The 27,154-nt window shown below is 38.4% G+C and overlaps 1 protein-coding gene across 1 annotated transcript in view; it reads right to left on the bottom strand.

Annotated features, from left to right (window-relative positions):
* Positions 1-27,154, bottom strand: part of CPNE8 (copine 8) — a 959,176-nt gene that overhangs the window by 14,588 nt on the left and 917,434 nt on the right. The window contains exon 19 of the mRNA XM_053716599.1: positions 8,300-8,373. Coding sequence (XP_053572574.1) covers positions 8,300-8,373 — 74 coding nt within the window. The remainder of the gene's footprint in view (positions 1-8,299; positions 8,374-27,154) is intronic.

The raw sequence follows: 27,154 nt of genomic DNA, 5'->3' as shown, positions 1-27,154 counted from the left end.
GCCTCTTCCAGAGACTCAAACCAGTACGCCGCAGCAGCAGTGACAGGGGCAATGCATGCAATGGGCTGTAGGATAAAACCTTGTTGAATAAATATTTTCTTAAGGTAACCTTCTAATTTTTTATCCATTGGCTCTAAAAAAGCACAACTGTCCTCGACAGGGATAGTAGTACGCTTTGCTAGAGTAGAAACTGCTCCCTCCACCTTAGGGACTGTCTGCCATAAGTCCCGTGTGGTGGCGTCTATTGGAAAACATTTTTCTAAAAATAGGAGGGGAAGAGAACGGCACACCTGGTCTATCCCATTCCTTATTAATAATTTCTGTAAACCTTTTAGGTATTGGAAAAACATCAGTACACACCGGCACTGCAAAGCATTTATCCAGTCTACAAAATTTCTCTGGCACTGCAATGGTATCACAGTCATTCAGAGCAGCTAAAACCTCCCTAAGTAACACGCGGAGGTGTTCAAGCTTAAATTTAAATGTAGAAATATTAGAATCAGGTATGTTTCCTGAGTCATTAACATCACCCACTGACTGAAGCTCTCCTTCCTCAGCTTCTGCATATTGTGAGGCAGTATCAGACATGGTTCTTAAAGCGTCAGTATGCTCTGCATTTTGTCTCACCCCAGAGCTATCTCGCTAACCTCTAATTTCAGGTAGTCTGGCTAATACCGCTGACAGTGTATTATCCATGACTGCCGCCATGTCTTGTAAAGTAAACGCTATGGGCGCCCTAGATGTACTTGGCGCCATTTGAGCGTGAGTCCCTTGGGCGGGAGTCAAAGGGTCTGACACGTGGGGAGAGTTAGTCGGCATAACTTTCCCCTCGTCAGATTCCTCTGGTGATAATTTTTTTAAAAACAGAATATGATCTTTATTGCATAAAATGAAATCAGTACATTTGGTACACATTCTAAGAGGGGGTTCCACCATGGCTTTTAAACATAATGAACAAGGAGTTTCTTCTATGTCAGACATGTTTATACAGACTAGCAATGAGACTAGCAAGCTTGGAAAATACTTTAAATCAAGTTAACAAGCAAATATAAAAAACGGTACTGTGCCTTTAAGAGAAACAAATTTTGTCAAATTTGAAAAACAGTGAAAAAATGCAGTAAATCAAATGAAATTTTTACAGTGTATGTAATAGGCTAGCAGAGCATTGCATCCACTTGCAAATGGATGATTAACCCCTTAGTTCAAAAAACGGATCAAAAAAACGAAATAGACTTTTTTTTTTTTTTTTTTTTTAACAGTCACAACTAACTGCCACAGCAAGCTGTGGTCCTACCTTCCCCAATAAACGACTTTGGAAAGCCTTTGAGCCCTTTAGAGATGTCCTATAGCATACAGGGGACTCCTGAGGGAAGCTGGATGTCACAGTTTGTAATTTTAACTGCACCAACTGTAACTTTTATACTATAACAGTGGAAAGCCTCAGTAAAACTGTTTCTAGTCAAAATGTAAGCCAGCCATGTGGAAAAAACTAGGCCCCAATAAAGTTTTATCACCAATGCATATATAAAAACGATTAAACATGCCAGCAAACGTTTATATTGCAATATCATAAGGGTATTACCCCTGGGAGTAAGCATGATACCAGTCGTTATTAAATCACTGTATTCAGGCTTAACTTACATTAATCCGGTATCAGCAGCATTTTCTAGTGTTTTCCATCTCTAGAAAAAATTATAACTGCACATACCTGATAGCAGAATAAACTGCACGCCATTCTCTCGCTGAAGTTACCTCATCTGTGTAATCCCCTCAGACATATGTGAGAATAGCAATGTATCTTAGTTACAACCTGCTAAGATCATAGAAACCTCAGGCAGATTCTTCTTCTATTTACTGCCTGAGATAAAATAGCACAACTCCGGTACTATTTACAAATAACAAACTTTTGATTGAAGAAAATAAACTAACTATATTTAACCACTCTCTCCTACAACATCCTAGCTTGTTGAGAGTTGCAAGAGAATGACTGGCTATGACAGTTAGGGGAGGAGCTATATTACAGCTCTGCTGTGGGTGTCCTCTTGCAACTTCCTGTTGGGAATGAGAATATCCCACAAGAAATAGATGATCCGTGGACTGGATACACCTTACAAGAGAAATGGGCTTATTTACAAGACTATTAGTGTATACGCCAAACGAAGAAGCAAGAGATCATATAGCATGAGTATGCCTTAATGCAACAATATTATGCTCAAGGGGAGAACATTTGCTTAAAATATGTTCATAGGTTTTAAGACAATATAGAAAGTATGGTAAATACTTATACATAATTACAGCTTAGTATTTGATAAAAAATCACACACCAGATATTGAAAACAATTATAGCTAGCACTATCTAGGTTTGCTTTATAATCAAGCTAAAACACTAATAAAATTGTTTATCTTTATGTCTCCTTTAAAGCTGATGATCTGTACAAACATTATTATTTTTTAATGTTGATCTCTTTTGATCCATAAGTTAATTAGCCCTACAATACAAGACAGCTGCAATTATCTTTGCACTAATAATGTCCTTTTTCCTGCTTCAGTGGGTTTGTATTTTGTCTACAAACTTTAAAAGCAAGCAGATTAAAGAATGGATGAATAGGTCTGTTGAAACATTTCCAAATACTTTAATTATACATAGTCAACAAACATATAACAATTCTATACATCTAGCTGATAGCATTCACCTTATCCAATAATAATTTAAGACATTAGAGAAAAATTTAACTTTTTAGAGCATTATATTTCCTCCACTCAATATATTTGTTACATGGGGTTCAAATTTCGCTCTAGTCACCATCCTAATAAAGGTGACTTAACAATTGTGTATTAATCATATTGAGGATTCACTGCAAAAATCACCATAAATATATTACAACATTTACCCATATCTTGCCCATGCTTTATAAGCAGTTAACTAGAGAAGCAGTATCTATGGATACCCAGGGAAGATCCATTGAGGAAAAAAAAGTGTTAGGGGCCACTGAATTCTGCTTGGGTTTTAGCCCCAAGTCTTTCTAGAACCATCAACACCTGTATTCTGAGCATGGAATAAAGGCCATTATGTTATAAAACATTGTAACGTAGTTAATGTCATAGTACAACTTAGCAAATATGGGCCATATTATTCACAACCAAATACATCATATTTAATAAAAAATTTTATACTCAAAGTCATTTTAGCTTCATGCAGCACTTTGTGTCATTGAAACTGGTAATTTATCATATAATCCAGGCTAGACAACTGGTGCAGCACATAACCTCATATTAATCAGGGAACTGGAATTGTGTTGAAAGAAATTGGTTATTTATCTTTGACAAATCTGGTACGATTACCTAGCGTTGTTTTTACTCTGTCTTGCAAACAGTCTTGTTTGATAAATAGAATTTAAAAAGAAATGTCAGTAAATAAATTAGATCTGCATTTGTTCTTGCAAATAACAAATAGGCTATTAAAAGCACATAGTAAATAAAACACATGAGCAGATCCAAGGAAAAGATGCAGTCACTTCACTCAGAGAAACGGTTTCTTATCATGAGTAAGCTGGCTACAAGGAACAAGCTAGTGTAACTGGTTATATCCAAATTATTCATGCCAGTTACTACAAATGCCACAACTTCTCGAATTTGTGTCTGTTTTACACATTAACCACAAACCGTTCCTTGTGCCAACTTCTGTCACAATGTCAGGGTGATAATAAAAAATAACCACAGCATATCCAAGCCCAAGGAGAACCATAGTGCTTATGAACGCAGACATGGGCTTAAAAGCAGCTGATAAGTTATAGCTAATAGGAACCAGATCAACATATCAGTGTATTTGTGTTAGGATGAGTTCAGCCTGGTTGGGATCAGAACATATGACCATTACGTATGAGAAGGTACCAAATCTAGGTCAATGTTTAAAGAGAAATTGTAATGCATAAATGGGTTGCTCATATCCATTAGAGCATGCATTTATTTTATTTTTTTATTGGTGAGCCTAGATCACTATATGGCATCTACTTATCAAGCCATCAACCGCAAATACACTGGAATTCCGCAGCGTATTTGTGGTGAGCCTGATTCCCCTTAGTTATCAAACCCTACAGACCGGCAAAAGTATAATTTTGTGACGTAACATACGATCCGCCGGTCTCAGTCCGACACAGATCGATGCTTACGTCATTACAGATGTTCCGAATGCAAATTCGGCACTATCTGACTACTTTTGCTAGTTAACAAATTCCTACCAGGTACGCTCCCCACTATTCCGGTCCAGCGTACCTGGTTTTCAATCCGCCGCCCTGGAGGACGGGCAGAAGTCTTCATTCAAGCCGGGCAGAAGTGGTCCTCCAGACGGGCAGAAGTCTTCATCCAGACGGCATTGTCTATCTTCATCCATCCGGCGCGGAGCGGGTCCATCTTCAAGACATCCAACGTGGAGCATCCTCTTCTTCTGACGACTATTCGATGAATGAAGGTTCCTTTAAGTGACGTCATCCAAGATGGCGTCCCTTAGATTCCGATTGGCTGATAGAAATCTATCAGCCAATCGGAATTAAGGTAGAAAAAATCCTATTGGCTGATGCAATCAGCCAATAGGATTTAAGTTCAATCGTATTGGCTGATGCAATCAGCCAATAGGATTGAGCTTGCATTCTATTAGCTGTTCCAATCAGACGGCTTGATAAGTAGATGCCTATGTGTTTAATCCCCACAACAGAGTAAAATACACAGGTAGCCACGCTCCAGAACTGAGTAGGACTTTACCCATAATGATGCAGGTTCACTAATGCAAACGTTTCATGTTGTAACAAATTAGAGCATGTCATGATTGCATTAGCATGCATCTTTATCCAACTGAACCTTTGCAACACTGTTATTGTACAGATTCCGCTTGCAAAACATTATACATAGAATGTTCTGGAATATATCAAATATATTTTTTTTAATACGGTAAAACGGTTGCAATCTAAACTGAATTGAATGCAGTGGATACAATAAACATTTTAGAACAACAGTATATATATATATGTTGTCTTTGCTAAAGCAAAATAGATAGAGCAGATATTGTTTGTTTAATAGTTTAGGGAGATGTTAGTTTGGTTCACTCTTTCTATGATTTTTTAGAACTATGAGAAAACATTTAAATTGCAGACTCATGTTTACCAGGCAGCTAAAGTTATTTTGGCTCACCCATCCACATGCTTTAATTTTACAACATATACTATTATACTTGCTGGCTTCAGTATCTGTATATGCTTTTTAAGCCCTGGAAACTAAGTGCTACATTATTATACATAAAAAACAATGTTTTGTAAGTTAATTTCTGAGTGCTAAGGAGCCCATCGTTTCATGCTCGCCTAAAAGGTGGCAGATTGAATTCATCCTGATCCGATTTGGATGATTGACAGCACCTGCTAGTGGCCGATTGGCCACATTGGCAGAATTGCACAAGCACTTCTGGTGCAATGCTTGTGCAATGATAAATGCGGACAGCATTTAGCGATTTCCTGCAGAAATGGTTCGCTATAGCAAATCATGTCCACTCGACACTTGATAAATCAAGCCCTTATACAGTATTTTTAAATCCATATGAATGAATGATAAGTAATCTGAAAAAAGAATACATACATAGAAAAAATACTGTCAGCATATGGTGCAGGGAGAGAGCCAATAAAAAGCCTGCTATATAAATACAGTAATTAATTTCACACTTTAGTACAAGATTTGAGATTTTTAAAATGGTAATTCCGGTCCCGAGAAAATTCCTTTTTCTTTTTTTATTGCTTGTTGATGTGGAGGAAATATCCTTATCAGCCAGGACAATCAGTAGTGTACAGGCATGCGATTACTGCTAGTTTAAATATCTGAGCTCCAACCTCAGCTTTTTTTAGGTGTCTTCAGGAATAATATAAAGAGGGACACATATAGTTCCATAGTCAAAAGGTGAAGTTCTAATAAATCCCTATATATGTGTGTGTATATATATATATATAAATATATATATATATATATATATTTATTATCGGTTATTTGTAGAGCGCCAACAGATTCCGCAGCGCTAATATATAAAATATATATATAATATATATAATTATATACATACACACAAACACACACACTTTTGTTTTGTTTTTTTTACTTAATATTTTTATGAAATGTAGGTTGGTTTACCATATTTATAAAAGTAAGCTAAAAGGAAAAGGGTGATTAACTATGGATGAATTGCTATCTTAATAAATTATGTATATACCAGAAGATGGCAATAATGACATAGGTGTAGTATACTGTACGTGTTGTGTCTATCTCACAGTCCCGGCCACAGACCGCCAAACAAGACAGCATTCATGTGTTTGCACCACCGCCTGGCTTGGCTTTTTGTGAGTTCTAATATCCCACCTTCTGTATAGCTTGAGTAATGTTTACCTAGGGGCCCCCCCACTAACCCCCATAGCACACACCTGTTTACAAAGTATGAAGGAGAATGAGGGGACTTTGCCTAACAACTGTATATACATGCTAGTTTAGAACTTCAGGTAAGATAAGAGCGTAAGTTGTAAGAACCTTGATGGAGATTGTGCTTTTCTCAACCCATCTATTGTGCATATGGTACTATGGTAAGTTTATGAATATAAAAATCAAGATAGACAATATTTAACAAACATTGCCACATGAACAACTCTTAAACCCTGTGTGCATAAGAAACAACATTCTAAGACAGAACAAAACTTTTTTTTTTTTTACTTAAAATATGGCAAGATTATGGTACTTAGCTAGAGTCCTAAAGTTCTCCACTCTGTATGTCTTATATGGTTTTTGCTAGGTAACAGCAAACACTCACGATAGGTGTCCAATTTTAGATTTTGAACCCAATGCGGTCAAAGATGGGCTGGAGTGTTTTCCTGCTCGATCTTGTTCCATTATCATTGTGCTACATTGTTTTGCGGGATCCAAATCTTGGAGATTTCTGGAGGATCGCCAAAAAGCAGGGAACTTGAGGCATCGGAGATCTCAGTCCCCCCCATAGGCCCAAGGCAGTTCCGCTGGCTCCGACTTGAGCCCGCTCAGGTAAAGCAGGCGTGCTATCTTCAGGCGATGACCATATTTTTCCTTTGCACCTTCTTTGTGCCCTTTACTACTGTGTTTTAATGCTTCAATTTTTTCGGGCACCATCTTAGTATGATGGTTACGCTTCTGCAGCACATCTCTCTGCATTGGGAAAAGACACTCTATATTTGGAGTATTCTGGTAAGCGCCGTCTGCCCACTTGTTCTGTTCAGTTGGTATGAGCATAGTTAGTAGGGTATCAACTCACTGTGGAGATTCTCCATTTATCTGTGTGCTGAGGGTTGCAACCTTCATAGGCTCCGTGTATATTTCGGATCTCTGGCCCATAGTTTGCTGCGTAGTTTGAACTATAGGTATTCTGTTTATAAGAAGTTGTAGTTCACTCTCAGACAGCGCTTTTTCTATTAGCGGTTGAAATAGTCCCTCTAGTCTGATGAGAAGCCCGTCCCATTTGTCAGGAAGGGGATTACCTCGCATGGCAGCTGTGAGGATCGGTGTCCTTTCTAATTTTTATTGTGTTGCGTAGGGTTCCGCGTTCCGCTTTCAACAGCAATGTTGTATGAAGTTACAAGCGATCTAGTGTGTCGACAATAAGCAGTAATGCAAACAGCTTTGGCCATACACCCCAGAGAATCCCGGGGGGAGGCGCCGCCTGTGAGTTCGCCGCCACTACAGGCCTCAGGTGTCCTTTTCAGTCCCTGGGGTCATTAATACAGAAATCTTGGTATATTTAGTGTTAGTGTTCTTTTATATTCACGAATCCAGTCGTGTGAACTCTTGATGCTGTGTATATCAAGCAATAACTGGCGGATTATAAGCTCTTCTCCCGGAGCTCTAGAAAAATGCGACTGCTCAGAGTCGCTACTTGGACATGCCCCCAACACACACACTTTTAAGAGAAAACATCACTTGTGAAAATCATGAATCACAGTTGGAGGGGCACACAGAGGCAAGTCATAACTCCCACCTGGTTCTGGCCAAGAAGCCAGATTTTCAGGATTACCTTGGTTAAGAGCAGGTTAATAATTATGTTTACTAATCAGCTGATTATTTCACCTGTGCTGAAGTTCAGATATCCGCAAATTCCAGCCTTTTCGGGAGGCCTGAGGACAGCTTTGAAAACCAGTGCTCTAGAGACACGTATAACTTATTTCCCACCAAAATATTTTAATATGTCTCCTCCTTGCTTTTTTTTTCTCTGGATGATATGATAACTTCATAATTAAATGTTTTACTGTACCTGTACAATATCTCTTTCTGCATATCGGCCTCTTGAGGAAACTCTGATTTCATCTCCATCTAGTTCAATCATTGCTTGAAAAAACAAAGAATACAAATAAAGATAATCAGAAAACTGAAAGCAGTTAAAAACCATTAAGTACAATAAGATACATAATAAAAGCATAACACAGTTCTCTGTATCACATGACTGTCATCAGCCAATCATAGACACATAAACATCAGCTGTAAACTTTTTGTTTTCTCAAATAAAGGTTATTACGAGAATTAAGGAAATTTGATTGCTGTATCTAAATAATACTCTTTTAAATTTAAAGTAGCATATTCTAAGCAGGGGCAGAATTGCACAAGTAACAGCTTGTGCAATGTTAAATGAAAACAAACCTCACCCATTAAGTGAGGATAAAGGTTCCTCTTCCTCAACGCAAAATTGTAATGCTTTTAACTTACAGTATGTGTCATTCAAATTAAATTGCTTTGGTTAAACATTTTAAACTAAGAACTTGTTAAACCCAATGCAGCGTTACCGACTGTGAGATGCTGAGCACAACAAAATGCGTAGTGTGTTAACATTTGCACTCCAGTTATAATCTGAACCTGCTTCATTGTCATGAATTTGCACATTTTTCCTCTGACTGATGGGGATCTGTTTCAAACTAAAAGCTATCTTAAAGGGACAGTATACACTCATTTTCATATAACTGCATGTAATAGACACTACTATAAAGAATACGATGCACAGATACTGATATAAAAATCCAGTACAAAACTGTTTAAAAACTTACTTAGAAGCTCTCAGTTTAGCTCTGTTGAAAAGGTTACTGGAAAGCCCACTGCAAGTAGGAAATAAGACACTCCCCCCGCCCCCCTTCTTTTGCATATGAAAAGACCCTTTACACAAACAGGAGCAAGCTGGAGAAGGTAGCTGACGGTATTCACATAAAACTTTGGGGCTTGGTTAGGAGTCTGAAAATCAGAGCAATGTTATTTAAAAATAAGCAAAACTATACATTTATTTAAAAAAAAAAACTTTATGGGCTTTATAAATAGATCATCTACAAAACATTTGTGCAAAGAAAAAAATGAGTGTATAATGTCCCTTTAAAGGGACATTCTACACCAGAATGCTTATTGTTTAAAAAGTTAGATAATCCCTTTATTATCAATTCCCCAGTTTTGCATGTCACTTCCAGTTCCTAGCATATCTAGCACTTACTCACTTCAAGTGGCCCCCCCGAGTGCAGGACACTTGGCCTGTGGACCCCAGATACATATATTTAGTTCTACCTTTAGCTGGGGTCATAAAATCTCTGGCCCACATTCTCAGTTCTACTTTTTCCCTGGGGCCCCAAAAAATAGTGCAGAGGGCCGCATGTGGCCCATGGGACCACAGTTGGACATCTCACGCATACATCATGAATTGAAATAAATGACAGGCAGCCATCATCAATATTAATTCTTCTAGGTGACATGTCAAATTTGCATTGGCCATATATCTCGGCTTCAGCTGTGCACGTTAGCTACCTGGTTTGTGAAAGTCCCCACAAAAAAACAAGCATTTGCAATAAGCCAGAAAAATAAATGCTGTCCTTATAGCCACATGTTTAAAGGGACACTCAGGTTAAATTAAATTTTCATGATTCAGATACAGCATGTAATTTTAAACAACTTTCCAATTTACTTCCATTAAAAAAAATGTGCACAGTCTTTTATATTTACAATTTTTGAGTCACCAGATCCTACTGAGCATGTGCAAGAATTCACAGACTATACGTATATGCATTTGTGATTGGCCGATTGCTATCACATGGTACAAGGGGAGTGGAAATATACATAACTTCGAAATGTGTTATAAAAAAATCTACTGCTTATTTGAAGTTCAGACTAAGTGCTATTGCATTGTCTTGTTATCTTGCATTTGTTGATTATGCAAATCTAATGTGTTGACTGGTCCTTTAACCAAGTAAATATAAAACAAAAATCCTGTTGATTCATATTTTGTCATTTTGATGGCTTAAAGGGAAATTAAACCCAACATTTTTCTTTATGATTAAGATAGAGCATGCAATTTAAAAAAAAAAAAATCTAATTTAATGTATTATCAAATTGCCTTCTTTCTCTTGGTATCCTTTGCTGAAAAGTGTAAGCTCAGGAGAATGCATGTGTCTGGAGGTTATGAGGCCGAATTATCATATGTCTGTCGGACCTGGTCCGACAGACATCGCTGAATGTGGAGAGCAATACGCTCTCCGTATTCAGCATTGCACCAGCAGCTCTTGTGAGCTGCTGCTGCAACGCCGCCCCCTGCAAACTCGTGGCCAATGGGCCACCAGCAGGGAGGTGTCAATCAACCCGATCGTACTCGCTGCTCCATAACTTGTGTTTCTGGCGAGTCTGAAGACTCGCCAGAAACACAGGCCCTCAAGTTCCATACGGAGCTTGATAACTGGGCCTCTATGAGTATAGCACCTTGCCAGATCCTTAGCTTATGCCCACACCAACCTTTGTACTGAGCCTTCAACATGTGGATATGGGGATATTTATCAAAGCCTAAACTATGCTGCATTCGCCGGCACCAATACGCTCGCCTAACATCGCGGCTGCGGACCTGAATACGATCTCCATATTTATAAAAAAATCAGGCAAAAAGCCGCACACCAAGTACGGGGCGATGAGCATTGGACTGTTGTTAACGAACAGTCATTGATCTCGCTGCTATTCGGCTTTTTACCAACTTTATTTATACCGTCACTAAACGCCGCCACTATACTAAAATGTTTAACCCCTATTCCGCCGCTCCCGGACCCCACCGCAACTTTAATAAAGTTATTAACACCTATCCGTTGCTCCCGGACCCCGCCGCAACTTTAATAAAGTTATTAACCCCTATCCCGCCACTCCCGGACCCCGCCGCCACTAAATAAACGTATTAACCCCTAAACCTCTGTCCTCCCACATCACTACCATTAACCTCTAAACCGCCAGCCCCCCACATCGCCATAAACTAAATTAACCACTTGAGTGCTAACGATGGCTCTCAGCCGTCACAGAGTTTCCCACTCTGGTGCTAATGACGGCTCAGAACCGTCGCTAGCACTCTCCCAACTTGAAGGAGATCTGGGGGCTCCCACCCGCTCTTACCCCGGCGATTGGGCCTGTATAGTGACAGGCATCGCCGTGGTTTCATGTTTTGTGTGGTGACATTACGCGCAATGACGTGATGACGTCACTGCAAAACTTTATTTAAAATTACAATAACAAGTATAGGGAAAGGGGGCATACTACTTAGAAGCCTGTATCTCAGACATCTAAGCAGCTACAGACCCCCAAGACCCACCGTTGGAAAGTTAATCGCCCAACCTTTCAAATGGTTTAGGTCCTCGGGATCCGAAAAGAAAAAAAAAAAGTAAAAAAATATATATATTTCAAAAAATAAAAAAAACTTAAATCCAGCACCCAGGTGGGAAAGTGCTTAGCCCTCAAAGGGTTAAAGTGAAGGTCATTTTTGATGAATTAAAAACGAGGGTACTTTAATTCATCAAAATTGACATTTCACTAATTTTCTTCAAAAACTTACCTTTTCATCCTGGCAGCCGCTCCAGCACTTCCTTCGCCCGTCGCAAGCCGTCTTCGCGGGTCCAAAATGACGAATTCGGCATCCTTCAATCACGGTGTTGCATCAGGCCATCAAAGATGGAAGAGGCCGCCCGGATGAAGACTTCTTGCCAGCTGGCTGGATCCTTTAAGCGAAACTTCAAAAACTGTAAGTGGATCGTCGGGGGTTAGTGTTAGGTATATTTAAGGTTTTTTTGGGTGGGTTTTATTTTTAGAGTAGGGTCTGGGCAGGTAAAAGAGCTGAATACCCGTTTAAGAGCAATGCCCATAAAAATGCCCTTTTCAGGGCAATGGGGAGCTTAGGTTATTTTAGATAGTCTTTTTATTTGGGGTGGTTGGTTGGTTGGTTGGTTTTATTGTTGGGGGGTGTTTGTATTTTTTTTTACAGGTGAAAGAGCTGATTTATTTGGAGCAATGCCCTGCAAAAGGCCCATTTAAGGGCCATTGGTAGTTTATTGTACGCTAGTGTTTTTTATTTTGGGGGGGCTATTTTATTTTGATAGGGCTATTAGATTAGGTGTAGGTCGTTTTTATAGTTGATACTGTGGGGGTTTTTTTCTCGTAATTTAGTATTTTTTATTTTTTGTAACAGCATTTTTTTTTTGTAATTTAGTCATTTTTAATAGTAGATTTAAATAATTTGAGTAGGGTTAGGATTTTTTAATATGTAATATAGTTCATTAAATTGCTAGTTTAATGTAATTTTATTATAATGGTTATGGTAGGTTCATTAATAGTTTAGAATTACTTTCTTTTAATTCTACAGGTAAGTTTAAATTTATTTTAAGATAGGGATGTTGTAATTTTAATGTAAAGTTAGCGGGTTGTTAGGTTTAGGGGTTAATAGCTTAATTTAGTTTATGGCGATGTGGGGGGCTGGCGGTTTAGGGGTTAATAGGTTTAGTTAATGGTAGTGATGTGGGGGGCCAGAGCTTTAGGGGTTAATACGTTTATTTAGTGGCGGCTGGGTCCGGGAGCGGCGGAATAGGGGTTAATAACTTTATTAAAGTTGCGGCGGTGTTGGGGAGCGGCGGAATGGGGTTAATAACTTTATGTAGGTGGCGGCAATGTCGGGGCAGCAGATTAGGGGTGTTTAGACTCGGGGCTTATGTTAGGTGTAAACGTTACTTGTTTTCTACCATAGAAATCAATGGGATATCTGGCAACATCAACCATAAGCTTTCACTGCTTTCAGACTCCCATTGATTCCTATGGCATCCGCGGCCTCCAGGGTGGCGGATTGAAAACCAGGTACGCTGGGCCGGAATAGCTGCGAGCGTACCTGTTAATGCCATTGCTAGAGGTTGCAGTTATGATTTCTGTTTTCTTGCATTTCCTACAGATCTCATTAGCTATACAAGATATCACGTATTAAATACATATACATATGTACATAACTGTCTTGCCCAATACCGCTGAACTATACAATAGTGATGAATATTGGTTTAATGCATCTAGCCCATATATTCATCTATACATGATGGAAAAAAGCATCTATGACTATTTCAGAGTTTATTGCACAAGAATTATTCTAAAACATCTTGGAAGACTCGCAAGCATGTCAAAATTGACAGTTTTACAATTAAGTGCTGAGTTTTGCTCAAGCTGATAAAATGTAAACGTTGTTGCGATGGTTATCTTAACCCATAGATATTATTACATGGTGGACTTATATTATTATACTTTGTGGAATGTCCTGTATACCTAGGGTATGATAAAGGATGGTGGATGGTTGATATCTGCAGTAAAGACCCCTGGAGTGTAGAAGAGTGCAGTCAACTGTTAAGGGAGATGATTATTGCTGGATTGATGACCCTACTAACAGACTTTTCTGGCACATGCTAATGTCTCCTTATCTCTCTTTAAAAGAACAAATTGGAAATTCCTCTCTGTCAGAGAGAGCTATGTTGGAGGTTGTATTTGTTTAATTGTTATTAAAGTCTTTGGTATGCATATGAAATGAGATTATGAGATGGGTTTTGTATAAATATGTTTGTGGTTTCATTAAAGGATATACAGGGAGTGCAGAATTATTAGGCAAATGAGTATTTTGACCACATCATCCTCTTTATGCATGTTGTCTTACTCCAAGCTGTATAGGCTCGAAAGCCTACTACCAATTAAGCAGATTAGGTGATGTGCATCTCTGTAATGAGAAGGGGTGTGGTCTAATGACATCAACACCCTATATCAGGTGTGCATAATTATTAGGCAACTTCCTTTCCTTTGGCAAAATGGGTCAAAAGAAGGACTTGACAGGCTCAGAAAAGTAAAAAAATAGTGAGATATCTTGCAGAGGGATGCAGCACTCTTAAAATTGCAAAGCTTCTGAAGCGTGATCATCGAACAATCAAGCGTTTCATTCAAAATAGTCAACAGGGTCGCAAGAAGCGTGTGGAAAAACCAAGGCACAAAATAACTGCCCATGAACTGAGAAAAGTCAAGCGTGCAGCTTCCAAGATGCCACTTGCCACCAGTTTGGCCATATTTCAGAGCTGCAACATCACTGGAGTGCCCAAAAGCACAAGGTGTGCAATACTCAGAGACATGGCCAAGGTAAGAAAGGCTGAAAGACGACCACCACTGAACAAGACACACAAGCTGAAACGTCAAGACTGGGCCAAGAAATATCTCAAGACTGATTTTTCTAAGGTTTTATGGACTGATGAAATGAGAGTGAGTCTTGATGGGCCAGATGGATGGGCCTGTGGCTGGATTGGTAAAGGGCAGAGAGCTCCAGTCCGACTCAGACGCCAGCAAGGTGGAGGTGGAGTACTGGTTTGGGCTGGTATCATCAAAGATGAGCTTGTGGGGCATTTTCGGGTTGAGGATGGAGTCAAGCTCAACTCCCATTCCTACTGCCAGTTTCTGGAAGACACCTTCTTCAAGCAGTGGTACAGGAAGAAGTCTGCATCCTTCAAGAAAAACATGATTTTCATGCAGGACAATGCTCCATCACACGCGTCCAAGTACTCCACAGCGTGGCTGGCAAGAAAGGGTATAAAAGAAGAAAATCTAATGATATGGCCTCCTTGTTCACCTGATCTGAACCCCATTGAGAACCTGTTTTCCATCATCAAATGTGAGATTTACAAGGAGGGAAAACAGTACACCTCTCTGAACAGTGTCTGGGAGGCTGTGGTTGCTGCTGCACGCAATGTTGATGGTGAACAGATCAAAACACTGACAGAATCCATGGATGGCAGGCTTTTGAGTGTCCTTGCAAAGAAAGGTGGCTATATTGGTCACTGATTTGTTTTTGTTTTGTTTTTGAATGTCAGAAATGTATATTTGTGAATGTTGAGATGTTATATTGGTTTCACTGGTAAAAAGAAATAATTGAAATGGGTATATATTTGTTTTTAGTTAAGTTGCCTAATAATTATGCACAGTAATAGTCACCTGCACGCACAGATATCCCCCTAAAATAGCTATAACTAAAAACAAACTAAAAACTACTTCCAAAACTATTCAGCTTTGATATTAATTAGTTTTTTGGGCTCATTGAGAACATGGTTGTTGTTCAATAATAAAATTAATCCTCAAAAATACAACTTGCCTAATAATTCTGCACTCCCTGTATACTGATTCCACATTAAACTCAGGTTGAGTTTGTGGAATCTGGGGTAAAGTTTTTTAGGATATCTTTCCCTTTCATCTATACTGATTGAGTCTCCAGCGACTAAAGTCTTTGTAAAGACTGCCCTTATTGTACTCTCACAGACTGCTGCCCTTATTGTACTCTCACAGTCTGCTGCAGGATGATTCACTGCCAGTAACCGCTGCCTTGACTGAGACTGAGATTCTTTCTGAATTAACGTTTTACAACCTCCTATTATCAGCAACTATGTAAATTCAGCCACAACTGTGAGAGTTACCCTAGTAAGCCAGTGAGTAACAAATACCTAAGTATGCAGTATGCATAATCTGATGTTTTTAATTTAAAATTTAATAGCTTTTACTTAACATTTATGTAATGCAAAAAATATTTACTGATGTATTTACGCTAATGCACCCTATAAAAAGGGAAATGGGCTTGCAGTAGGTGTACTGAAATAGCTCAGTAATCCTAGCACTTGTTTGGATATAAACCGATATTTCAAACAGTCTTAGAGCTCTTGTGGATTAGCACAAATCTCACTTTTTTAATTTACTGTATTTCAAAGAGGTCACTTCTAGTTTTATGACCTGTAAAAATCTTTTATCCTCCATTTTATGTATCCCTGGTACTGATTTCTTTGACTGATTTTAAAGCTATTTGTATTACTCCTTGGCAAATCTTCAATAAAATGTTCCTCAGACCAAGTCATTTATATAATGCAAACATTCATCTGCCTGTGATAACCTCCTACAGGTTTAAGATTCATTGAATTACACTCTTCACATTAAACACAAAGATGTCATTCCTGCACGACTGGACATCCACTTCATTCCTTGATATATATTGATCATCCAGTAAAAGTGTTTTATTCCCTGGTTGCAGCAGTGACAAATCTCTTGCTGATAATAAAATTATGCAGTCAGTAAATAGCTTATAGATGTTTAAAACCCTGCTGGTTTATTAAATATCTCCTAATGAGTACTTCTCTACATTCCATTTACATTGTTAGTTGTCGAATTAATTTTTTTAAATAGAAGTTTCAGACAATATTGATGCAAAACACTTATAGCTCACACTGTTTGGTTTAGAAATATCTAAAGATTTTTTTGGAAAGAAGAACAATCAATCCCTTGACCTTTATATGTATCACTAATAAGAGCAGTGGGAGATAGGTGATGTTATAGAAACCTTCAAGTATATTAAGGGATTGAATAAAACCTTAATATACAAAAGGAGTAATAAAAGAGGTCATTATCTCAGGCTGGTGGGTAGTAGGTTCAGGAGTAATTTATGGAAGCACTTCTTTACAGAGTCATCACCTAGATTATTTACGTTCCATAGAACTGGGTTAACTTTTTTTAACTAGTATGTTATCTTACACTTTGCATAATTTTCATGATTTATTTTTTATTTTTATTGTATCCTTGGTGGAGGGGACCTCTATACTCACCATTAAATTATTTCATATCTGTATAAGTAATATATTCAGAAACCAGAGAGTTTATAGGAACTTTACCATAAAAGCACCTAATTTCCCATAATGTATGTATTCCCTTCATGTTTGCACCAATTAATTTACTGCCAAGTTAACTATTCAGAAAGATTTTTTTTTTAAAAAGAAAACAGTTCCCAAGACAAAAAGTGAAGAAAATAAACCACATTAAAGATTGACACAATAAATAAATAAATAAATAAATAAAAACATAGTGGGACACCATATGCCACTGTTAAGAATATAAGGAAATATATTTACGATTAAGCACAAATCTGATTTCTCTCACCCTATATAAGTGACATATTTAAGGTATTTGTAGGGTCAGTACCTAAGTAACCTATATAACATCATGGGTGGTGAACAGAAATTAAGTCTTAGGAAGAACAATCTCAAGGATGTTCCTACAAAAATATACTTGTGAAAATGCAAAAAATAAAAACATTTAACTGACATAACTTTGTATAATTATGCAAGGAAGACAACTTGGATGATCCACCTAAGCTTCACACTACATAGCTCAGAGCTATAGTGGAATAAGTCAATAGATCCCATTTATCAAGCTGCGAAAGCAGCTTCAGGGACCAGGCCTTACAGGATCACCTGAAACCATAGTTAAGTAGCAGCGTTCTTAAGAACACTGCTGCTTTAACCTGTCCACCACCTAAAATGTGTTGGATTGAAATCATTCCGATCCATTCCCATCGGGTCGATTGACAGCCCCTGCTAATGGTCTATTGGCACCCAGTGAGCAATGCTTTTACAATGTTAAATATGGAGAGCATATGCTGTTCGCTCAGAGCGAGGTCAGCCAGTCCTTTCATAAATTGATCCCTTTATCTTGAGTTTGTGACTCATTATAATTACGGAGAGAAACAATTAGCCAACTAAACTCTGGAAGCCCTGTACTATTTAAACATGAAGGACAAACAGATAATCAGTTTTACAGATGTTCATATTTCCAAACAAAGCATAAAAAGTAATTCAGACATTCAGTCTGCCTCTTTAATCCTGATTTGGTTTATTAATTAACATAAGGAACTTTACAAATCTAAACATAGTTTCCCATGAGGTAATTAAAGGATTATAGCAAAGAGAGGTTGAAGATGATGACTGAGGATATCCATCACAATAGAAAAAGAATAATGTTTTTTTTTTTAATTGTAGCAAGGTAGGACTAGGAATCTACCCTGGTATTTGGGTACCAGAGGTCTTATTCTTAGGCAATGTTTAAAGTGTGCGGTTACCTCGCATAGTGGAAGACTTCATGTTTGTTAGGCTTTTGGGTGAGGTGTCCCTTATATAGGAGTAATTGCATTGGGGGCACAAAAGCAGCCTTAGGAGGGATAGAGTTTTTGATGGAGAACCTGGATAGCCAAGTAGATGATAATGGCGGTTTAGAATAATATTTAGGCAAGGGAGGGTGATTTATTAAGAGTTAATCAGGATAGGGGACAATAAGTTTGGTAGGGGGGGTCATGAAAGGGAGCAGTTTATGTGTGGGGTTCCCTAGTGACATAGGGGGGTTTCTCTTATTTGCTAGGGGTGTATGCTTGGGAGTTACATTATGGTGGCTGTTAGGTGCAATGAGGGATACTGTGTTGGGAGCTTGATGTAAATTTATTTGAAACACATGGATTTTCATCCAGGGAAAAGCAAAGTGGTAGCTATGGAGGAAGTTTAGCCTTAGAGAATAGGTACATGCTGTCAGTGAGTTGCGGTTAGGGAGTAGATAAGTCAAGGGGGGATTCTTCTGGTTTAGGTGCTAGTTAGCTTATGGGATTTTGTAATATTGGTGTTAGAAATGCAGGAGTCCCTATGGCATTGACATGATGTTTTAACTGTAATATAGACTGAAGAAAATGCAGATGTTATTAGAAATATTACTGACAAAAGGGGGTAGATATCCATGGGCTTTGGTTGAATTTAGATTGTTTAGACAATTTTTTGCCAAGTACGAAAGATTTTTATTGCTTATCAAAACCAGTAGGACTGAAATCTCCCCCTTAATGTATTCTCTGTCATTCCATCTCTATATATCTTCCCCTATCTACTTACTTTTTCTAACATAATAAACAAACTATGTTAATATGACTTTCCATGTACATGTAGTCCTGTGGAGCAGTTGTATCTAAGGTTTCCAATAAGCATAAAAATGTAAGTCTATGGGCGCCATGTACTAAGAGGCGGGCGGACAGCTTCTTAACTCGCGAAGCTGTCCGCCCGCCTCCGCTACACACGGGCAGCGGATCTATTGATCCGCTTGCCCGTATGTACCATTACACACTCATAGGAGTGTGTAATGCCCGCCCCTTCAATCGCGCGACCAATCACGCGACTGAAGGGGCTGTCAATCACCGAGAGCGAGCATGCTCTCTGTGATTCTGTTTCACCACATAAGAGGTGGCGTAGGCTGTAGGAAGCAGCGGTCTAATGACCGCTGCTTCTTACACTGCGGGAAGCAGGCTCGCATATGCAAACCTGCCCTGCAAAGGCTCCGGAGCAGCTTTCGCTGCTTCGTACATGGAGCCCTATATGTTATCAAATATTTCCTTTCAAGGAGAGCTCAAGTTGTAGACTAATGCTCACCGAGGTGTGGTTCTTAGCTTTAAAAGCAATGTGTAGGGTCTCACTATATAAGTCTTTAACCACTTGATTGCTACAAAGTACTGATATGCATTATTTAGAATTGTACTGCTGCCCACTAGAGCAGCGAGGGTGTCAACATGTATAAAGTTTTATAAAACCCCATAACATAATTCTAGATGTACCAAATTTTAGCACTAACTAAAGTTAATAAAGTTTTTCTTTAAATATTTAAATTTGGATAGGAGAACAAGCACCGCGTGGATTCAAGTCACTTAGGAACACATTTTATAATACGGAATTTAAGCAGGAAGTGAAATGTTATTAATTGTAGCCATTGTATTAAAGTGTATTTTCCCATTTGCAGTCTAAATTTAATAACTATTTTATTAAAGGCAGTGGCATATTTAGGTTTTGTGCTGCCCTAGGCACTCAAAATCCTGCAGCCCCCCCCCCGCCCAGGATTTAGGCCATAAAATCTTTTGGTCAATGAGTAATGTGACTTTTTTTTCTGCATTTCCAAATTAAATGTTTACCAGCCAGGGCTTTTGTTTTTGCAAATCTACTGTATTTACTGGTCCTTTAAAGCTGTAAAGGCAATTTTAGATGATGTAGTGCAGTAGTGGAAAATTTGGTGGAAAAGCAGATTGGGCTTGAGAGCTCAGGTGTGTCATCATTGAACAAAATAATTTTAATATAAGCAGCAATACCACTGACTGTTGCCTGGCGTCTGACATGTATGAAGGATGATTGTTCCCTAATAATAAACTAAGTCTGCTAGTACTGCTACTAATGCCGGTTTTACACAACAAGTCAAGGTAAGCGCTCCGAAACCGCTCAGCTGCCCAGGCTATGCAAGTACTCACGCTCATCTCATGTATCAGCGACAGCGACACCGGTCCTTCCATAAACATCTGCACCCCAGGATCCAGTGCCCAAGATCAAAGGGAGGCACCACACTTCTCCCAGCTTCCACTTCATTAGGTGCAAGCCAGAACTAGACTTCTTTACTAATGCCGGCTTTGCCTCTTCAGCCAAACCCAATTGCTGCCTCTATCCTTGGAGATCACGTGTGCAGAATGCAGGAGGGCCGCTATTGGTGGACGTCACGTGACATCGGCGCAAGCCGGACCAAGTACATTTTTATATTTTTGAAGTACACAGTACAGTACACTAGTGCAGTGGCCGGGGCAATGGACTAAAAGTGCCGCCCCCCCCCCCAAATCTGCCTCACTACGCACGGGCCTTGTTGGTCTAGGCCTTAATACGCCCCTGATTTAAGGTAAAGTCTAAACCAGAATTTTGATTGTTTTAAAAGATAGTTAATCCCTTTTTACCTATTCCCTAGTTTTGCATAACCAACATAGTTATTATTAATATACTTTTTACCTCTTTGATTACCTTGTATCTAATCCTTTGCAAACTGGAACAGACAATAAAATGCAAGCTCAATCCTATTGGCTGATTGCATCAGCCAATAGAGGTCCTAGGAAGAATTTTGCATTATCTGTAGTCTTTGGATTATGATATTAAATGTATTCTCACTATGTATCATCTGATGTACCTCTTTAAAGGAAAAATTCAATAAAGAAATAAAATATAAAAAAAAAAAAAAAGATTGAAGTTCAATCCTATTGGCTGATTGCATCAGCCAATAGGATTTTTTCAACCTTAATTCTGTTTCTGATTTCTATCAGCCAATCGGAATCTAAGGGACGCCATCTTGGATGACGTCACTTAAAGGAACCTTCATTCCTCGGGAGTCGTTGGAAGAAGAGGATGCTCCGTGCCGGATGTCTTGAAGATGGACCCGCTCCACACCGGATGGATAAAGATAGAAGATGCCATCTGGATGAAGACTTCTACCTGTCTGGAGGACCATTTCTCCCGGCTTGGATGAAGACTTCTCCCAGGCTTTGTTGAGGACTTCTTGCAGCTTTGTTGAGTACTTCTCCCAGCTTCGTTGAGGATGGATGTCGGCTCTTCAAAACTGTAAGTGGATCTTCAGGGGGTTAGTGTTAGGTTTTATTGGCTGAGTTTTATTTTTAGGTTAGGGTTTGGGCAGCAATAGAGCCAAATGCCCTTTTAAGGGCAATGCCCATCCAAATGCCCTTTTCAGGGCAATGGGGAGCTTAAGTTTTTTAAATAGGTTTTTATTTGGGGGGTTGGTTGTGTGGGTGGTGGGTTTTACTGGTGGGGGGGTTGTTTGTATTTTTTTTACAGGTAAAAGAGCTGATTTCTTTGGGGCAATGCCCCGCAAAAGGCCCTTTTAAGGGCTATTGGTAGTTTAGTTTAGGCTAGGGTTTTTTTATTTTGGGGGGCTTTTTTATTTTGATAGGGCTATTAGGTGTAATTTGTTTAAATATCTTGTAATTTGTTTTTTATTTTGTGTAATGTAGTGTTTTTTTTGTAATTTAGCGTTTTAGGTAATTTATTTAATTGTAGTGTAAGGTTAGGTGTTAGTGTAACTCAGGTAAGGTTTTATTTTACAAGTAAGTTTGTATTTATTTTAGCTAGGTAGTTAGTAAATAGTTAATAACTATTTAATAACTATTCTACCTAGTTAAACTAAATACAAACTTGCCTGTAAAATAAAAATAAACCCTAAGCTAGCTACAATGTAACTATTAGTTAAATTGTAGCTAGCTTAGAGTTTATTTTATAGGTAAGTATTTAGTTTTAAATAGGAATTATTTAGTTATCAATAGTAGGTTTTATTTAGATTTCTTTTAATTATATTTAAGTTAGGGGGTGTTAGAGTTAGGGTTAGACTTAGGTTTAGGGGTTAATAACTTTAGTATAGTGGCGGCGACGTTGGGGGCGGCAGATTAGGGGTTAATAAATAAAGGTAGGTGGCGGCGATGTAGGGTGCGGCAGATTAGGGGTTAATATTTAAATCGTGTTTGAGATGTGTGTGTGCTGCGGTTTAGGAATTAATATGTTTAATATAGTGGCGGCGATGTCTGGAGTGGCAGATTAGGGGTTAATAAGTATAATGTAGGTGTCGGCGATGTCGGGGGCAGCAGATTAGGGGTTAATAAGTGTAAGATTAGGGGTGTTTAGACTCGGGGTTCATGTTAGGGTATTAGGTGTAAACATAAATTTTGTTTCCCCATAGGAATCAATGGGGCTGCGTTACGGAGCTTTACGCTGGTTTTTTGCAGGTGTTAGGCTTTTTTTTAGCCAGCTCTCCCCATTGATGTCTATGTGGAATTCGTGCACGAGCACGTACAACCAGCTCACCGCTGATTTAAGCAGCGCCTGTATTGGAGTGCGGTATCGAGCACAAGTTTGCTCTACGCTCACTTCTTGCCTGTTAACGCCAGGTTTCTGAGAACCTGTAATACCGGCGCTGTAGGTAAGTGAGCGGTGACAATAACGTGTAAATTAGCACCGCACCCCTCATAACGCAAAACTCGTAATCTAGCTGTAAGAAATTAGCATATGAACCTCCTAGGTTTAGCTTTCAACTAATAATACAAAGAGAAAAAAGCAAAATTGGTAAGTTGTTTAAAATTACATGCCCTATCTGAATCATGAAAGTCTTATTTTATAGAAGTTATAGAAGTGTTTGTAGGAATACAAAATAAACCTGCAACATAAATTCCTATTATTTTTCAAGTTAAATCTCATAATGGTCCAGATTATGAGTGGAGTGCAAAAGATTGCGCACAAGTGATATCCGGTTTTCGCACGCAGGTTAAATTGCGCTCGTATTACAAGTTGAAAGTAAACGCAATTGGATCGCTTGAGCGCAATCACAATTTACGCTAGATTAATTATCGTGACTTCAGAGCTGTGGTTAACTGTTTCACAAAAATAAAAAGTTGCACAAAACACATAAAAAATACATTCCAAAGTACAGTTACACTCATAATAACACATCTAATAAACATTATTCAAAAAAATATTGCACACAAAAGTTATAAGTGCTAAAAGATATGAGATCTCAGGTGTTAGAAAAAAAAAAAGACAGGCAAAGGGCGTTAACATTGAGATACATACATATACATCTCTAAAGATGAATATATGTATATATATATATACAGTATATATATATATATATATGTATGTATATATATATATATATATATATATATACACAGTATATATATATATATATATATATATATATATGTGTGTGTGTGTATACAGATGTAATGATGTATTTATATGTGTATATATGTATTTACAGACATATATAAACATTTAAACACCTTGTAACCATCACCACTGTCTACCGCTAATATGGGACTGACTACATATCTAACTGATTAAGTCCTCAGACGTCTGAGTTTCTTCCATACTCCTTGATATACGAATGTCTAATAAACATTTAGTGATTTTTGATGACATCTATTAATGATGCTGTATAGTGATGTTGCCACTTCATATTTAAGATGTTTCATCTATGTTCAAATTTATATATAGCTGTTATTGAATAAAAAAATTTATGACACCGTTTTATATACGCTTTTGAACATAGGTGCATATCTGTCCAATTAACGCTTATTTTAACATTCTTTTAGTTTGGTTTTATTTGCTTTTAATTAGTCTCTGTGCAGTGTATTCCCCTATTTGGCGTTTATTATTAGTCGGCATTTTATTTACTATAGTAGAATTATTGTGCCTCTTTTTGGGTAATGACTATTTCGTATGTTTTGACAGGAGACCGGCAGTTTTCCTATTGGTTGGCATCTGACAGGTCTTCCTTACGTCCCTTTGAGAATGTGCGTCAGGGCGTGATACACGCTGATGACGTCATCGCCTCTCGACACTGCACGCGGGCCACAATTGCGGCTCAGTGTCCTGGAGACTTCACTTGTGGGTATTTAAGGTGATGGGTTATTGGGATTGGTATATCGCTTTGTATTTATTGCATTGCTGTATCTGACATTTGACAAAGGGAATGTAATGTTCCCGAAATGTTATGTTTTTTTAATGGATTAAATTAAACGTTATATTTTATACTACCACCAGTGAGTGCCTTTTTCATCGTTCTGTATTTCACATTTAAACACCTATATACATATGTACAGACATATAGACATGTATAAGTGCATTGGAACCCTTTCGAGTTAAGTAGATGAAAACATGAAAATATATATATTTTTTGCAATATTCATATTAAATAAAGTGTTATGCTGTGTATTGACTGTAAACATTTCACATTACAATGTTCTGCACATAGGGGAGTATGTTCTAATTATTTATAAATAGATATTCATGTATATATATATATATATATATATATATATATATATATATATATACAGGGAGTGCAGAATTATTAGGCAAATGAGTATTTTGACCACATCATCCTCTTTATGCATGTTGTCTTACTCCAAGCTGTATAGGCTCGAAAGCCTACTACCAATTAAGCATATTAGGTGATGTGCATCTCTGTAATGAGAAGGGGTGTGGTCTAATGACATCAACACCCTATATCAGGTGTGCATAATTATTAGGCAACTTCCTTTCCTTTGGCAAAATGGGTCAAAAGAAGGACTTGACAGGCTCATAAAAGTCAAAAATAGTGAGATATCTTGCAGAGGGATGCAGCACTCTTAAAATTGCAAAGCTTCTGAAGCGTGATCATCGAACAATCAAGTGTTTCATTCAAAATAGTCAACAGGGTCGCAAGAAGCGTGTGGAAAAACCAAGGCGCAAAATAACTGCCCATGAACTGAGAAAAGTCAAGCGTGCAGCTGCCAAGATGCCACTTGCCACCAGTTTGGCCATATTTCAGAGCTGCAACATCACTGGAGTGCCCAAAAGCACAAGGTGTGCAATACTCAGAGACATGGCCAAGGTAAGAAAGGCTGAAAGACGACCACCACTGAACAAGACACACAAGCTGAAACGTCAAGACTGGGCCAAGAAATATCTCAAGACTGATTTTTCTAAGGTTTTATGGACTGATGAAATGAGAGTGAGTCTTGATGGGCCAGATGGATGGGCCCGTGGCTGGATTGGTAAAGGGCAGAGAGCTCCAGTCCGACTCAGACGCCAGCAAGGTGGAGGTGGAGTACTGGTTTGGGCTGGTATCATCAAAGATGAGCTTGTGGGGCCTTTTCGGGTTGAGGATGGAGTCAAGCTCAACTCCCAGTCCTACTGCCAGTTTCTGGAAGACACCTTCTTCAAGCAGTGGTACAGGAAGAAGTCTGCATCCTTTAAGAAAAACATGATTTTCATGCAGGACAATGCTCCATCACACGCGTCCAAGTACTCCACAGCGTGGCTGGCAAGAAAGGGTATAAAAGAAGAAAATCTAATGACATGGCCTCCTTGTTCACCTGATCCGAACCCCATTGAGAACCTGTGGTCCATCATCAAATGTGAGATTTACAAGGAGGGAAAACAGTACACCTCTCTGAACAGTGTCTGGGAGGCTGTGGTTGCTGCTGCACGCAATGTTGATGGTGAACAGATCAAAACACTGACAGAATCCATGGATGGCAGGCTTTTGAGTGTCCTTGCAAAGAAAGGTGGCTATATTGGTCACTGGTTTGTTTTTGTTTTGTTTTTGAATGTCAGAAATGTATATTTGTGAATGTTGAGATGTTATATTGGTTTCACTGGTAAAAATAAATAATTGAAATGGGTATATATTTGTTTTTTGTTAAGTTGCCTAATAATTATGCACAGTAATAGTCACCTGCACACACAGATATCCCCCTAAAATAGCTAAAACTAAAAACAAACTAAAAACTACTTCCAAAAATATTCAGCTTTGATATTAATGAGTTTTTTGGGTTCATTGAGAACATGGTTGTTGTTCAATAATAAAATTAATCCTCAAAAATACAACTTGCCTAATAATTCTGCACTCCCTGTATAATTATATATATATATGTGTGTGTGTATATATATATATATATATATATATATATGTGTATATATATATATATATATATATATATATATATATATTTCAAGCGATGGTGTAAGTGCACTCTCACCAACTTTTGCAACTTGTCAGGGTGCTGTGAGATAGTAGATAAAATGTAGCAAAGAAGCACTCACTGAACGGTTCCAACTGTGACAAAAAGTTTTAATTCAAACGAGTGACGTTTCGGGACAGTAACAGTCCCTTCCTCTGACAAACTAACAATGTGAAAAAGCAGGCCTTAAATAGGCACCAAACTACCCTCCCCAAGAGTTTGACCAATCATGGTCAAAGTTACATAACATATCTTACCCAGTGACCAATAATAATCAATAATACAAATCAAGTGTATCAAGTGAGTCGTGAAAAGTAATTAAAACATAAGACCCCGTGTTGCTAATAGAATGGGGAGAGCAATCTCAGTCCAACCATACATATAAGTCAGCTAAGTAACCTTAAAATTGTAAACAAAGCAGAAAAACAGCGATGAAACAAGGGGATCGTAATTCAACCAATCGTTATAGCCCTAGTCATGGAGATCGTAATTCCACCAATCGGCAGTGATCTAACTTATGGGAATCATAGTAGCACCAATCAGCAACAATATGACACTCCGTGTCCGATACGTCATAGCTACATGCTTTCTAGTTACGCCCACCTGTCACTGGCGATG

The sequence above is a fragment of the Bombina bombina genome, chromosome 6 (genome assembly GCF_027579735.1).
Source record: "Bombina bombina isolate aBomBom1 chromosome 6, aBomBom1.pri, whole genome shotgun sequence".
Taxonomy (NCBI): Eukaryota; Metazoa; Chordata; class Amphibia; order Anura; family Bombinatoridae; genus Bombina; species Bombina bombina.
The sequence above is the reverse complement of the archived record's forward strand: the minus strand, read 5'-3'. Positions and strand labels throughout refer to the sequence as shown.